The 17,104-nt window shown below is 37.4% G+C and overlaps 1 protein-coding gene across 16 annotated transcripts in view; it reads right to left on the reverse strand.

The window, feature by feature from the left end:
* RGS22 (regulator of G protein signaling 22) overlaps positions 1–17,104 on the reverse strand; it is a 140,519-nt gene that overhangs the window by 36,661 nt on the left and 86,754 nt on the right. For 13 of the 16 annotated variants that reach the window (XM_086336108.1, XM_086336109.1, XM_086336111.1 and 10 more), the window contains 4 exons: positions 8,587–8,781; positions 6,584–6,676; positions 4,633–4,805; positions 3,532–3,694 (listed from right to left, as the gene is read on the reverse strand). In XM_086336108.1, coding sequence (XP_086192234.1) covers positions 3,532–3,694; positions 4,633–4,805; positions 6,584–6,676; positions 8,587–8,781 — 624 coding nt within the window. The remainder of the gene's footprint in view (positions 1–3,531; positions 3,695–4,632; positions 4,806–6,583; positions 6,677–8,586; positions 8,782–17,104) is intronic. The other 3 variants (XR_015140533.1, XR_015140532.1, XR_015140534.1) reach the window with 1 other exon arrangement.

Below are 17,104 nucleotides of genomic sequence, written 5' to 3' on the forward strand. Positions count from 1 at the left end.
CTAAATCCAGCTTGAACATCTGGAAGTTCATGGTTCACATATTGCTGAAGCCTGGCTTGGAGAATTTTGAGCATTACTTTACTAGCGTGTGAGATGAGTGGAACTGGGCAGTAGTTTGAGCACTCTTTGGCATTGCCTTTCTTTGGGATTGGAATGAAAACTGACCTTTTCCAGTCCTGTGGCCACTGCTGCGTTTTCCAAATTTGCTGGCATATTGAGTGCAGCACTTTCACAGCATCATCTTTCAGGATTTGAAATAGTTCGATGGAATTCCATCATCTCCACTAGCTTTGTTCGTAGTGATGCTTTCTAAGGCCCACTTGACTTCACATTCCAGGATGTCTGGCTCTAGATGAGTGATCACAGCATCATGATTATCTGGGTCATGAAGATCTTTTTTGTATAGTTCTTCTGTGTATTCTTGCCACCTCTTCTTAGTATCTTCTGCTTCTGTTAGGTCCATACCATTTCTGTCCTTTATTGTGCACATTTTTGCATGAAATATTCCCTTGGTATCTCTAATTTTCTTAAAGGGATCTCTAGTCTTTCCCATTCTATTGTTTTCCTCTATTTCTTTGCATTGATCACTGAGGAAGGCTTTCTTATCTCTCTTTGCTATTCTTTGGAACTCTGCATTCAAATGGGTATATCTTTCCTTTTCTCCTTTACTTTTTGCTTCTCTTCTTCTCACAGCTATTTGTAAGGCCTCCTCAGACAACCATTTTGCTTTATGGCATTTTTTTTCTTGGGAATGATCTTGATCCCTGCCTCCTGTACAGTGTTACAAACCTCTGTCCATAGTTCTTTAGGCACTCTGTCTAACAGATCTAATCCTTTGAATCTATTTCTCACTTCTACTGTAAGGAATTTGATTTAGGTCATACCTGAATGGTCCAGTGGTTTTCCCTACCTTCTTCAATTTAAGTCTGAATTTGGAAATAAGGAGTTCATCATCTGAGCCACAGTCAGTTCCCAGTCTTGTTTTTGCTGACTATATAGAGCTTCTCCGTCTTTGGCTGCAAAGAATATAATCAATCTGACTTCAGTATTGACCATCTGGTGCTGTCCATGTGTAGAGTCTTCTCTTGTGTTGTTGGAAAAGGGTGTTTGCTATGACCAGTGTGTTCTCTTGGCAAAATTCTATTAGCCTTTGCCCTGCTTCATTCTGTACTCCAAGGCCAAATTTGCCTGTTACGACAGGTATTAACTTCCTACTTTTGCATTCCAGTCCCCTATAATGAAAAGAACATCTTTTTTGGGTGTTAGTTCTAGAAGATCTTGTAGGTCTTCATAGAACCATTCAACTTCAGCTTTTTCAGCATTACTGGTTGGGGCATAGACTTGGATTACTGTGATATTGAATGGTTTGCCTTGGAAACGAATAGAGATCATTCTGTGGTTTTTGAGATTGCATCCAAGTACTACATTTTGGACTCCTTTGACTGTGTGGATCACAAAAGACTGTGGAAAATTCTGAAAGAGATGGGAATACCAGACCACCTGACCTGCCTCTTGAGAAATCTGTATGCAGGTCAAGAAGCAACAGTTAGAACTGGGCATGGAATAACAGACTGATTCCAAAGTGGGAAAGGAGTACATCAAGCCTGTATATCATCACCCTGCTTATTTAACTTATATGCAGAATACATCATGAGAAACCCTGGGCTGGATGAAGCACAAGCTGGAATCAAGATTGCCAGAAGAAATATCAATAACTTCAGATATGCAGATGACACCACCCTTATGGCAGAAAGTGAAGAGGAACTAAAAAGCCTCTTGATGAAAGTGAAAGAGGAGAGTGAAAAAGTTGGCTTAAAGCTCAACATTCAGAAAACGAAGATCATGGCATCTGGTCCCATCACTTCATGGCAAATAGATGGGGAAACAGTGGAAACAGTGGCTGACTTTATTTTTGGGGGCTCCAAAATCACTGCAGATGGTGACTGCAACCATGAAATAAAAAGACGCTTGCTACTTGGAAGAAAAGTTATGACCAATCTAGACAGCATATTAAAAAGCAGAGACATTACTTTGCCAACAAAGGTCCGTCTAGTCGAAGCTATGGTTTTTCCAGTAGTCATGTACAGATGTAAGAGTTGGACTATAACGAAAAGCTGAGCGCCGAAGAACTGATGCTTTTAATTGTGGTGTTGGAGAAGACTCTTGAGAGTCTCTTGGACTGCAAGGAGATCCAACCAGTCAATCCTAAAGGAAATCAGTCCTGAATATTCATTGGAAGGACTGATGCTGAAGCTGAAATTCCAATATTTTGGCCACCTTATGTGAAGAACTGACTCATGGGAAAAGACCCTGATGCTGGGAAACATTGAAGGCGTGAGGAAAAGGGGATGACAGTGGATGAGATTTTTGGATACCATCTCCGACTCAATGGACATGAGTTTGAGTAAACTTCGGGAGTTGGTGATAGACAGGGAAGCCTGGAGTACTATAGTCCATGGCATCACAAAGAGTCAGACACAACTGAGCAACTGAACTGAACTGATGCCATTATGATATAGGGCTTCCCTGATAGCTCAGTTGGTAAAGAATCCACCTGCAGTGCAGGAGACCCTGGGTTATTCCTGGGTCAGGAAGATCCGCTGGAGAAGGGATAGGCTACCCACTCCAGTATTCTTGGGCTTTCCTGGTGGCTCAGCTGGTAAAGAATCTGCCTGCAATATGGGAGACCTGGGTTGGATCCCTGGGAAGGCAGGATCTTAATTAATTATGAACAATGCATATGGTATGCATTGTTTTAAACTATGAAAATAAAGAAATCAAATGCTATACATTTGATCTAGCAAACTTCTAGTACTAGCAAACTTCAAGTTAAATAAATTATAACACTTAACTTTATATTTCAAAGTCATTAAAATTAAGCCATATCTCATGTATCAATTACATGAACACTCAAACCCATTGCTGAATCCCATTACATTTGTACACTTATTAATAAGTTGTGATTAAGGCCTTATGATTTTGGCTCAACAAAATGGAAAATCTATGTTCCTGGTCAACAGAAATAGTTTTGGAGGACAATTCAATGGCAAACAGGATTTTTCAAAGATTGATTATGTTTTGAGCAATATCAGTTAAGAGAAGAACAGAAAAGAGGTAGAGATGAGGCTTAACAGCTAATAGTGGCCGTTTTTCTACCCACTGAAAGATGCAAGGACTTTGTTCACCTTGTTTGCCATTTGTCCTGGCACCTAGGACAGTGTCTGGCATTTCACAGGCACCCATATTTGCTGAATGAATGGGTGAGTAGATGAATGATAGTTAATTTTATTCAATAAATCACCTTAATAAATAACAAAGTTTTAATAATATATAATACTTTAGTTTTAAAGTATCTCCCACATTGCAGACATTTGTAGATTATTATGAATACCTAAAAAAAGATATCAGAAGTATCTAACTGATAAGTCATAAAAGCAAAAGAAAAAAGATGACTTTCAGGTTGTTAGCAAAAAGAAATAAATTACTAGTTTTCATACTTAAAATGTAAAAAATACGCTTTCATGTTAATACCTGGTCCTGTTGATACACAGAAGCTGGACTGTTGGGCCCAAAGAAATACTTTTTATTGAGGTATTTGTTTTTTATATATATAGATTTTGCCTCCCTTTGCTTTCGATCTCTGTAAGTTATTCTTCGGAACTGTTCAATGTCTGTCCAGCACATAAGGTCCATGCTAAAATGAAAACAAAGTACAGCCCATCTTATTTCTTTCTTTCAATTCTGTTAAACACCAAACAAGTAATTGATCTGATAGAACTTAGAAAGTGCTGTGTTGAGTAGTTTAACACAACTGATTAGACCATGGAACTAATGAGTACAATACTGTGTCCCGTCCTGGCTAAATATATATTTGAATACAAGGAATACTGGGATCAGGAAAGAACCTACCACCATACTGGTAGGGTCTCAGAGTTCTTCCATTAATGATGGACTAGTATTATCAATTTCAAAGATGGAAAAATTCCCACCTATTGCATGTCTATTTGGCAACATGTTAAATTTAGAATAATTATCATCACAAAAAAGGGAAACTATGTATGTGAAATTTGGCTCCCAGGTCTAGCCAGTTTTTCCCAACTTGGGAGAAAATTATTAGAGAAAAATATGATGAATACTTCACTTTATATTAGATAAATGTGTCATAAGGTACCAAGATTCTATGCAGAACTACAATGCTTCATTTGTGTATTAACTAACAAAAGCCACAAAGCAGCACAGTAATTTTAATAGCTCAGTGAAATACAAAAGAGAAGCTTCTCAGAACTAGTAATCAGAGCACTTGTCTAGAAAAACACAAAAGAAAGAAAAGTCAAAATAGGGAAAAATGAAATATACTGGTGTTTTAATTTAGCTAGTGCTAAAAGTATCAACAAATATTGTTTGACCACTCAAAATAACATTCTGGAGGCTGCTATTATCAAAATGCAATTCCCAACAAAAAGTTAACCATATACATTTCAGATAACTATGCTCATTAATTTTTACAGAAATGGGTAAAACCAAGCATCAGATCATTTTTATCATATGTTGAATCAAAACAAGCAGCTTAAAAAATAAGTAGCTTATAAAATTGTTTTAATCGAGAAATTTTAAAATGGTTATGTTTCTCACCTTGAAGAATGAGCCTCAAGAAACTGACGGAAATGTTCAAACTCCAGTTTGTTGTTAAGCAGTTCATTAAAATTAAAATGCCTATATTCTTCAGGAACCATATTCCAGTATTCTGTGTTTTTAGAGACATGAGGAAGTGGTGAAATACCAGTTCCAATTTCACAAGTAGTGTCCTAGTGAAATAATACTTTTCATAAAAATCTCTTAAATACAACAAATTACTTTCCAAAGTTAAAGATAAACAAATAAAAATTAATTATCAGGCCAATGGCATTTATCAATTCAATGGTAGAACTGGGTAAAGAATCTAGAATGTGATTCTAACACATCAAATTCTGTTCTGGTCCTTTCCATTCTATTCCCTTCTTTTCAGGAACATTAGTAAACATTTAGTAAACACTTGCTTATAAAATATTAATCTTACTATTTTTGTTGGTATGGAAGTAGTATGTCTTTTGTAATAAAAAGAAAACGAACCGCATACATAGTACCACCATCCAGAGATAACCACCACATTTCTATGTGTATCCATTTGGTCTTTTTTTACACATAACATAATTTATTAAATATGGAAATAGTACTATACAACTATGTGTGGTTTTGTAACTTGGTTCTTTTCCTTAATAATAGATCATGAATATAAAACATTATTTTACCTATAAAATTTTTTAAGTTATAGAGTAATACAAGATACTTTAGATGTAATCACCCTCATAGAACAGTCAATTGTAAGTTATTTTTAAGACCTCTGATGCTTCATGAACAGTTTATAAACCCTTCATGGCAAAAAGCTAGCGAGGCTTATTCTTTAGGAATCCTTCCTATGTAACTTGCTGAATAATTAATTCACTTTCCTACTTGTTTTTGAAAAACATCAGACCATGAGATAAACTCCTATATTTAAAAAATTTTAATAGGTAGACATATTATGAATAATATGTTAAAAAAATTTTAAGATATAACTTTATAATATACTATCTTCATGAATTTTTATGTATCCTTTCCAGGTATTAATTAGTGGAATTTCAAATAAAGAATTTCTATATGTATAAGGCAAAATCATGAATATACCTAAAAAATAACTTTACTGTCTGTGTAAAAGTTTAAAAGAATAAAGATTTCAGATAGGTAGAAAGTAGAAAGTAAAAAATCATCTGAAATCTTGTCACTCAGAGCTAACTATCTTTAACATTTTGATGAACATTTTTCCAAATAGCTCTCTTTGCATATATGTATACAAGTAGAAATGCATGTACAATTTTATATGAATAGGATTACATCAGACCAGTGTTTGTTCCCCACATATTTATATAATAACATGTCCTCGGCATTTTCCATGTGAATAAATATGAACCTAAACTGTCATTTTTATGTAGATACACACATTTAATCTTATGGCCTTATGGATCTACCATGGCTTACTTAGATAATCACAAATTTGTAAATTTATATATCAAAACAACACCTGACTATCACAGTCAATCCTATGATCTTTTTATTGACTCTGTTAAAGCCTTTCCATATTTTTCTTTCTTGTTTTGCTTATTGCTGTCACACAACACTTCCTTTTCTGTTTGGAAAACTCAAGTTAATTCTTTTTGTAACTTGACAACAAGTAGAGTTGCTGCCATACAGAAAATAGCCAGTAACATCCAAAGGAATATAACGTGGCTTGAAGACTCTAAGGCAAATGAGTATCTTGGCTCCCTACACGACTTCATCTGCTTTCTTTTTCTGGCTTTGTTGTTAAATAACGTGTCAGTAAAATGTGATACCTGTCATACGCAGCATGTTAGGCAAAGCAGCAGCAGAAAATGGAACTGCCTGCCCCCTACTTTATCATACATGAGCTCCTCAATCAATGATCCCTATTCCCACACACCACCAATACATGCAGTGAAAATCCTCTCCAGGTTAAAATGTTTGTTTTTCTAAGTAGAGAGTTTCTTACCTCAGCTTTCTTGAAAACTGTCTCTTTATGCAAAGCCTGTAGCTTTCTCAAGTATGTGGAATCTAGCTGTCGAGTTTCTTCCACCAGCTCCACCTATAATAAAACAATAACAAAGTTTGTAACATCAAAAGAATATGCATTATGAAAAAGTGGGGAAAGAATGCACAATTTGCCAATAACAGTGGGCTAAAAAACAAATACACTTGCCAATAAAGTAAGTTAGTTTGGAGGCAAAAGCAGGAAGACCTACATAGTGAAAAACACTAGTTACAGCAAAGTCAGACCACAAATGCACATGATAAAACAGAAGATGCATACATGTCTGTGTAATGATACAATGCATACATGTCTGTGTAATGATACAATGCCACCAAAGACCATTCCTCCTTTCTGGATACCCCATGTGAAATAACAGACAATGCAAACACATTGGGTGGGTCACATTCCCAGCTTCTATTCATTATAATGGGATAATAGTCATGAAGATTGGAGAAGGCAATGGCAGCCCACTCCAGTACTCTTGCCTGGAAAATCTCATGGACGGAGAAGCCTGGTGGGCTGCAGTCCATGGGGTCGCTAAGAGGCAGACATGACCGAGCGACTTGACATGAAGATAGGCACAGCTAGCTTTAGGGGACCAAATAATCCACAGTAGAAGAAAAAAATGATGGCACTCTACTCAATCATGAAATTAAACCTCACAGCAGGACCCAGCCTTCAGCCTGTGTGCTGCACTGCTTTACACCGTCAGGAGAACAAGATCATTTTCCATTTCTCTACTGCCGGCAAGAATCAGTTTGGCTGACGGAGAACTTCCTGTATTTAATATTTAATTTTGGTTAAATCTCCTTGCTCATCCTTTTTGGGAAAGGGTCCACATAATCCAGTCAGCCCAACTTTTACAGAGGTCCTTTGGGCTGAATTTAAGAAGCTTGTAGAATTAAGAGAAATTTACTTTTCCTTTAAAAAAAGAGCATATAATTTGTCCCAGGCATTTCATAGGAATCACGGCTAATGCCGAAACTTCTTGGTGTTAGGGAAGTTAGCTATAATTCTAAATTACTTTTGTCATCGTGGGACCATATCTCAGATTCATTTTGCTCTATACCATATACTGTATTTAAATCATGACTGGAGAGAAGTTTTCAAAAATTTCATATGATATCCCAATATTCCTAGTGTAAAACATGCATTTCTGTGGTAGAAAGGATGTGAATGTTAATTTTTCAGGACAAAAAGAAATCAGGAATGAAATTTTCATTATTTTGGTCAATGAATTTAATAAGCCATCGTGTTATATTGGTTATAATTCAATAAGGTAAGGGTACATGCAGTAACTTAATATTAAAAATACCCACAAATGGCTTTCATTTGTGATTCAAATTAATCTTCCACACATCAATAAGAATAGTGAAAATACTCAAGCACCTAGACTTAAAATCAGCTCTTTTGGAATGAAAAAAGGTGTGCTGGCACTTTTCTCAAATCAAGCGGTCTGACCTGATGAACATCTGAGAGTGCTTTAAGTCACAGAATGTGTTTTCCATAATACATATGGAATGTTTACATTTTCCATGGGTGTAGTATTTACTGTAACTCATCCAGAATAAAAATACACAGGCTCCTTCCATTAATCAAATTTATTTAAAGCCGCTGCTGAGAAATGGCAAGAAATGACAAAACTAGTATATTATCATGCCACATTTTACTGGTTCACAAGAATCCAAAACTCAGATTTTTCTCTGCTGACATATTTGTAGACAGAATTAAAAATGACATCAATTTTCGTCTTTTGTTAGGAGACAACAGGGAAATGGGGAAAAACTAAGTGAATCAATACTTTCCCTGCCCCAAATTTGTGTCTGCCCAAATCTTAACTCTGAGTTCCTGGCCCATGTGAGACCTTTTTCAGCTTTTCTCTCCTGCAAGTTAACAATGTTGCCTATCATCAGTTTTGCAGTAAACCTGAATGGTTTACACACAGCTGATCAGTGCCACGATACCTTTCTGTAAGCAACTTGGTCTGATTTTATCATCTTTGTCCAAGGCTCAAGAAGGAGGAGGAGGATATATTCTTCTGCTGCATCAAAAAGGTCTTCAAATGGTGGTTGTATTTTCATATAAATTTCTCTTTTCTTTTCCTGTTGAAGTCCAATGTCAAGAGTGGCTGAAGGAGCAATGTATGTAGCAAAAAGATACTAAGGGAGAAGGGGGAGAAAGGAGAGAATATTGGAAGAAACCATATGGTTAGTGGATTCCTCAGCAAGGGCATTTTACAAAAGGTAAGAGAAGGCAAACTAGCTCAAGTAATTTCTTTCTTGAAAGGACGTGTAAAACTACTGAAGACAAAGCAAAGACTTTGCTTTTCATTTTCTTTTCCTATTTCTTTTTTGGCAACTAGTCAAACAGTGGATCTTGTGTAAGAGTACATGACTTGAATATTCCATTTTTTTTCTCAGGTTACTACTATGTGTTATTATGATTGATTTCGGGTTACGCATCTCCTTTTCCCCTATGTTCATGACATTTCTAACACATTTGTGCTTACTTTACAAAGTAGTTTGAAATACCGTTTTGGAAAAAAGAGGCAAGAACACACCAGGGCTGAAAACTGGCTATCAGTGTTCTAGCTCTAGAGACCCAACAGACTACCTGCCTCACCAACTGAGCTGCACTCTCCATTTGGAGTCCAGTGCTGATGGACATATTGTTCTTTAAGTCTTATATATTTGCCCTAACCCATGCACCTTTTCTGCTTGATAAACTCTGAGTTACTCTTTAAAAACTGATATGGATTTTTCTTCTTCTAGGAACACGTCACTCATATCCTTCTCTCAAGATCATACTTTCTACTAGGACACCTACCACACTACAATGTAATTATATATTTATGTGTCTTCTCTTCTAGAACAAGGTCCTTGAGCACAAATATTGTAGCTTAGTTTTCTGTGATTCTCCAACTCCTAAAACTGTTCTTGGTAGAGAGTAGATGCTATAAATGTACTGATTCCACAGAAAAGACTAATCATTTTTGTCTTGGAATAGGGAAGGAAAAGGTTCAGAAACCCTTCCAAAAAAAAAATAAGCTTCTTCCTTAATCTTTAATATGAATCTTTATGATGAGTTGGAGTAAGTCAGACAAGAGAAGGGAGTTGATGATGGATAATTCTAGAAGAAGAAAAATATGGCCCGAGGCATGGAGATCTGAGGAAGTTTTATAACCTATGGAGAGAATCTAGGCTTCAAGTAGATAACTGGCTAAAGGAAAGAGGAGGAGAAGCGGGCAACAGAGGATGACATGGTTGGATGACATCACCGACTCAGTGGACATGAGTTTGAACAAACTGCGAGAGTTAGTGAAGGACAGGGAAGCCTGGTGTGCTGCGGTCCATGGGGTCGCAAAGAGTTGGACATGACTTAGTGAATGAACTACAACAAAAAAAGAGGTAGAATAAGAGAGGATGCTATAAAGGGAGATAAGCTCCAGAGCATGGATATGATCTGTCATCTTTTGGTACTTTGAATTTTTACCTGAAGATATAAAATGAGGAATCTCTGAGGAGTGACATTATTAGGTATGAATTGTAGAAACAAATCACGGTGATATCATATGGATGAAATGGTTTGAGTAGATCAAAATTTAAGGCAGCTTGGAAGTTAAAAATTTTAATAGCCAGACAAAAAATTATAGGCCACCTTCATCTCTTACTTGCTTTTTTGCAATAGCCTCCTAACTGGTCCTCTCAGGTTCTGCTTTGCTTCCTTATGGTCTTTTCTGACCACAGCAAACAGAGAAATTCTTTTGTGTATCACTCCTCCATTCAAACTCTCTAGTGACTGCCCATCTCACAAGTACAGCAGCCGAAGTCCTTATAAGTACCTATAATTAGAGTTTGGGGACGTTTCTCAGTGCTGAGAAGACAGGGATTATAGTTCAGGACCTGCCAGTGGGGAAGCCCCTGTAAACACCACAGGCTCTCAAAACATCCTAAGAGCAGGGGTGGGCCAGATACACACTCTGGCCTAGAGTCTTTAAAGTGCCAAGTGAAAATAACTGCTAACCTGTAATTCTATACCTAGGAAAAAGTTCCCCTCTAAAATGAAAAGAAAATAAAGATGTCATAAGTCAGTAAACAAAACCAGAATTCATCACCAGCAGACACACACTAAACAAATACAATCAATTAATTAAAGGGAGGCCCTGGACAAAAGCAGGATGGAACAGAGAACAGCAGAAAACACAAATATTTAGGGAAATACCAATGCATATTGATTGTAAAATATAATAATAATGAATAAGGTCAGAGGAAACAGTAACAGAGCCTAAGAAAAAGAAGTCAGAATTGAAGGTTCAGAATTAAGTGCAATTGAAATGACCAACCATGAAGCTCGCTATAGGCAGAAAAGCAAATGAGGTTAGAGTCAGGGTAGTAATACAATTACAAGCAGGCAGGATATCAAAGAACTAGAAGCAAAAATAAAGGAAAAGCACTGTAAATGGCTAAAAGGGAAGACCAAAAAGTTCAGTATATAATAGGCATTCAATAATACTTGCCAAATAAATGAATGGAAGATAGTTGTCTCAACTGAAATTACAATCTGAAAGGGAAATTTCAGAGTTCAAAAATTTTAAGCTGGAGTACTTCCAAATTATCCTGAATTCTGGTATATGGCAATCCCTATTGTTAGCTTAGAAGAAATGGAGATAAAAGACATTAATATTGGGTAAGTTAAGGGAACACTCTAGCATATAGATTATAAGGATTATTTGTATGGATGTTGAAAAAGCTTCAAAATGAGAAAAGAGAAAAAGTAGGGAGAAATTTCATGAGTCATGTATTGAAATTTTCTAGGAAGATAAAGAGAACTTAAAAGATCTTTAGATAACATTAATGAGGTTAAGGAGAGGGGAAATGAGAAGACAATAGACTTCAAAATTCTTGGAAGTTATTAAAAGATGATACCAGAACCATAGCAGAGAACATCTTTTTCTTCCTAAGTGTTGTGAAAGACAGGAGAAGGGGCATACTTAAGAGTCATTCTGGATATTCTATTTAGTTAGAAATAATAAATTAAATTTGCAATCTGGAAAATCCCTTCCCTAAAACATAGGTTCCTAGCCTGCTGGATTTAATAGTTCAAAGTGAACCATACTCTTCCAAATGATTCTAAAATATTCAAAATGAAAATTTCTTCATACATACACGACAATTTTTTTCTAACCTTGGGAATTGTTTAGAAGAATGACCTAAATGACTGTATCAGATTGAAATCTACTCTTAAACTTTTCTAAATTAGAAGTTTTAAAAAGTGTACTAATTAAAATAATGTCTATACTAAGGTTGGAGAAGGAAATGGCAACCCACTCCAGTATTCTTGCCTAGGAAATTCTATGGACAGAGGAGCCTGACAGGCTGTGTCCATAGGATCACAGTTAGACAGGACTGAGCAACTGAGCACATACTAAGGCAAGTTAAGAAACGAAGACTAACTTGATGAAATTAACAACATTAAAAATATCTCCAGAATTTGTTTCAGTAATTTCAGATTTACCCAAAGGAAAGTAAACTTGACTCCCCAAATTACATAAGTTAAAATCAGTTCTTGGGGACGTCCCTGGGCGGTCTAGTGGTTGAGAATCCACCTTCCAGTGCAGGAGACACGGGTTCATCCCTGGTCAGGGAACTTGGGGACTGAGATCCCACATGCCCTGGGGCAGATAAGCCTGTGCACTGCATTTACTGACCCAGGCACCTTGGAGCCCAAGCGCCACGGCTAGAAATGCCTGTGCATCACAACTAAGATCTGATGCAGCCAAATAAATAAATATTAAAATAAAATAAAATCACTCCCTATTTAGCAAAAAAAGAAAAAAAAGTTTTTATTATCGGCGCAGGAATATCTTCTAATGACAAAATAAAGCAACTTCTTTGTCACTGGGTCAGCTACATTCAAAACTGTATTTTAAGAAGACTGACATGCCACATACCAAACTCTTTGTATAGACATCAGAGCGATCCCTTTGATTTAAAAGCATTAACAGTATGGTACTGGCACAAAGACAGAAATATAGATCAATGGAATAAAATAGAAAGCCCAGAGATAAATCCACGCACATATGGACACCTTATCTTTGACAAAGGAGGCAAGAATATACAATGGATTAAAGACAATCTCTTTAACAAGTGGTGCTGGGAAAACTGGTCAACCACTTGTAAAAGAATGAAACTAGACCACTTTCTAACACCATACACAAAAATAAACTCAAAATGGATTAAAGACCTAAACGTAAGACCAGAAACTATAAAACTCCTAGAGGAGAACATAGGCAAAACACTCTCTGACATACATCACAGCAGGATCCTCTATGACCCACCTCCCAGAATATTGGAAATAAAAGCAAAAATAAACAAATGGGACCTAATTAACCTTAAAAGCTTCTGCACATCAAAGGAAACTATTAGCAAGGTGAAAAGACAGCCTTCAGAATGGGAGAAAATAATAGCAAATGAAGCAACTGACAAACAACTAATCTCAAAAATATACAAGCAACTCCTACAGCTCAACTCCAGAAAAATAAACGACCCAATCAAAAAATGGGCCAAAGAACTAAACAGACATTTCTCCAAAGAAGACATACAGGTGGCTAACAAACACATGAAAAGATGCTCAACATCACTCATTTTCAGAGAAATGCAAATCAAAACCACTATGAGGTACCATTTCACACCAGTCAGAATGGCTGCAATCCAAAAGTCTACAAATAATAAATGCTGGAGAGGGTGTGGAGAAAAGGGAACCCTCTTACACTGTTGGTGGGAATGCAAACTAGTACAGCCACTATGGAGAACAGTGTGGAGATTCCTTAAAAAACTGGAAATAGAACTGCCTTATGATCCAGCAATCCCACTGCTGGGCATACACACTGAGGAAACCAGAAGGGAAAGAGACACGTGTACCCCAATGTTCATCGCAGCACTGTTTATAATAGCCAGGACATGGAAGCAACCTAGATGTCCATCAGCAGATGAATGGATAAGAAAGCAGTGGTACATATACACAATGGAGTATTACTCAGCCATTAAAAAGAATACATTTGAATCAGTTCTAATGAGGTGGATGAAACTGGAGCCTATTATACAGAGTGAAGTAAGCCAGAAGGAAAAACATAAATACAGTATACTAACGCATATATATGGAATTTAGGAAGATGGTAACAATAACCCGGTGTACGAGACAGCAAAAGAGACACTGATGTATAGAACAGTCTTATGGACTCTGTGGGAGAGGGAGAGGGTGGGAAGATTTGGGAGAATGACATTGAAACATGTAAAATATCATGTAAGAAACGAGTTGCCAGTCCAGGTTCGATATACGATACTGGATGCTTGGGGCTAGTGCACTGGGACGACCCAGAGGGATGGTATGGGGAGGGAGGTGGGAGGAGGGTTCAGGATGGGGAACACATGTATACCTGTGGCAGATTCATTTTGATATTTGGCAAAACTAATACAATTATGTAAAGTTTAAAAATAAAATAAAATTTTAAAAAAATAAAAAAAACAAAACAAAACAAAAAAAAAGCATTAACAGTGAAGGGGATAAAGTACAAAAGCAGCTGAAATGGTGACTCCAGTAACAGTGATAGAAGTGGCTGTCAGCTTCTGGAAGACATCCAAATCACTTCCTTCCATTCCCAGTCTTGCCTTCACTCCTAGTGTCTTTTAAGATCTACTACTACCCACAGTCCTATAAGAGACTCTACATGCCGTTTATATACTCTATCATACCTTCTGGAATTTTGCCTTATGATTTTCTTCAGAATGACCTTCACTTCTCCTTGTTGTTCAGTTGCCAAGTCATGTCTGTCCGACTCTTCATTACTCCATGGATGCTGGGCTCCTCTGTCTTCCACTATCTCCCAGAATTTACTCAAATTCATTTCCATTGAGTCAGTGATGCTATCTAATTATCTTATCTTCTGCCACCCTCTTCTCCTTTTGCCTTCAATCTTTCCCAGCATCAGGGTCTTTTCCAATAAATCAGCTCTTTGCATCAGGTGACCAAAATACTGGAGCTTCAGCTTCAGTTTCAGTCCTTCCAATGAATATTCACGGTTGATTTCTTTAGGATTGACTGGTTTGATCTCCTTTCTGTCCAGGGACTCTCAAGAGTCTTCTCCAGCAACACAAAACAAAATCATCAATTCTTAGGTGCTCAGCCTTCTTTATGGACCAGCACTCACATCCATATGTGACTAGGGGAAAAACCATAGCTTTGACTATATGGACTTTGTTGACAAAGTGATGTCTCTGCTTTTTAATATGCTGTCTAGGTTTGTCATCGCTTTCCTTACAATGAGCAAGTGCCTTTTAATATCATGGCTGCAGTCACTGTCTGCAGTGATTTTGGAGCCCAAGGAAATAAAATCTGTCACTGCTTTCACTTTTTCCCCTTCTATTTGCCATGAAGTGATGGGACTAGATGCCATGACCTTAGTTTTTTGAATGTTATGTTTCAAGCCAGTTTTTTCACTCTCCTCTTTCATCAAGAGACTCTTTAGTTCCTCTTCACTTTCTTCCATTAGAGTGGTATCACCTGCATATCTAAGGTTGTTGATATTTCTTTTCTCCTGGCAATCTTGATTCCAGGGCTTCCCCGGTGGCTCAACAGTAAAGAATCTGTCTGCAATGCCAGAGACATGGCAGGAGACATGGCAGGAGCTGCAGGTTCAATCCCTGGGTTGGGAAGATCCCCTGGAGAAGGAAATGACAACCCATTCCAGTATTCCTGCCTGGAAAATCCCATGGACAAAGGAACCTGTCCATGGGCAGGCTACAGTCCACTGGTCGCAGAAGAATCAGACATGAGTCAGACACAGCTTAACAACAATAACAAATAATACAAGATGTTATTTGTTATTGATTCCAGCTTGTGATTCATCCAGCCCAGCATTTCCCATGATGTACTCTGCATATAAGTTAAATAAGCAGAGTGACAATATATAGTCTTATCATACTCCTTTCCCAATTTGGACCCAGTCAGTTATTCCATGTCCAGTTCTAACTGCTGCTTCTTGATCCACATACAGGTTTCTCAGGAGACAGGTAAGGTGGTCTGGTACTTCCACCTCTTTAAGAATTTTCCACAGACTGTTGTGATCCACACAGTCAAAGGCTTTAGCATAGTCCATGAAACAGAAGTAGATATTTTTCTGGAATTCCCTTGCTTTTTCCATAATCCAATGAATGTTGGCAATTTGATCTCTGGTTCCTTTGCCTCTTCAAAACCCAGCTTGTACATCTGGAAGTTCTCTGTTTACATACTGCTGAAGCCTAGCTTGAAGGATTTTTAGCATAACGTTGCTAGCATGTGAAATGAGTGCAATTGTATGGTAGTCTGAACATTATTTGGCACTGTCCTTCTTTGGGATTGGAATGAAAACTGACCTTTTCCAGTTCTGTGGCCACTGCTGAGTTTTTCACTTTACCATTTACTATATCAATAGCACAGCTTCCTCTCTGACCATTATTCACCAAGCTTTCCTTTACTTTTAGCACAATCTGCAGCTTCTTCTTGCCCTCTAAATAAACTGTGCACCACCACTACTTTCTTACGTAGATGGAACTAAAGACTGGCCATCATTTCACCCACACTCTTAAAATACCCTCAATTTCTCCCACCTCAATCTTCTGCTTTGCCAAGGCTCAATTCTGGGTCAGCCTAATAATTTATTCATTTTTCCAATTCTATCCTCAAGAACCCAATAAAATCTGTGATAATTGGTTCCATTATAAATAGACTTTAAAAAACAAAAGCAACAACAAAACCTCAACTGTGACTGCAGAGCTTGGCAGAATTTTGTTTATTTCTCAACTCTGCCATGCTCTTTAAAGCTCTGAACTGTACCCTTATGCTTCTCCATGTTCAGTGGACTTTATCTTCCACTTAACTGGGAAAACCACTGGTATGAATGTCCTCAACTTTCCTCTCAAGAGCTTTCTTCAAAATCTTTCTCTTTCCTCTGATGTTTCAACGGACTTCTTTCCAAGGCTAAATTACTCATTTGTGCTCTTGACTCCACTTTCACATAACACTGCAACACCAATTACACCCTTAACCTACCTTTCTATTGATATCATCTCTTTCCAAATGCTTCAAAGGTATTCAAGCCAAGCATCTCTCCCCTTCTTAAATATTTTCCCTATTTTGTCCACAAATATCACCCCCTTTCTCTCTTTCCCTTTCCTACAAAACTTCATCCTTCCTTTTCTCTCATTCCTCAATCTATTGCAATCTGGTTCTCATGCCAATGAAACTGATGCCCAAGTCCTCAAAGAACTACATAACTGCCAGTTCAATAGTTTCCCTCCTTAATCTTCACCCTACTTGACTCCTTACACAGCTTTAACACGATTGACTCTCCCCTGCCTTCAACACTTTCTCCAAATTCTCTGCCAATTTCCATTCTTAGGCTCCTGTGTTGATTCCTCTTTATCCATATCTCTGCCTCCTACAAAG

The sequence above is a fragment of the Bos grunniens genome, chromosome 14, assembly GCF_055505025.1.
Source record: "Bos grunniens cultivar Pamir isolate PY7600 chromosome 14, Bosgru_T2T1.0, whole genome shotgun sequence".
In the NCBI taxonomy this organism is placed as follows: Eukaryota; Metazoa; Chordata; class Mammalia; order Artiodactyla; family Bovidae; genus Bos; species Bos grunniens.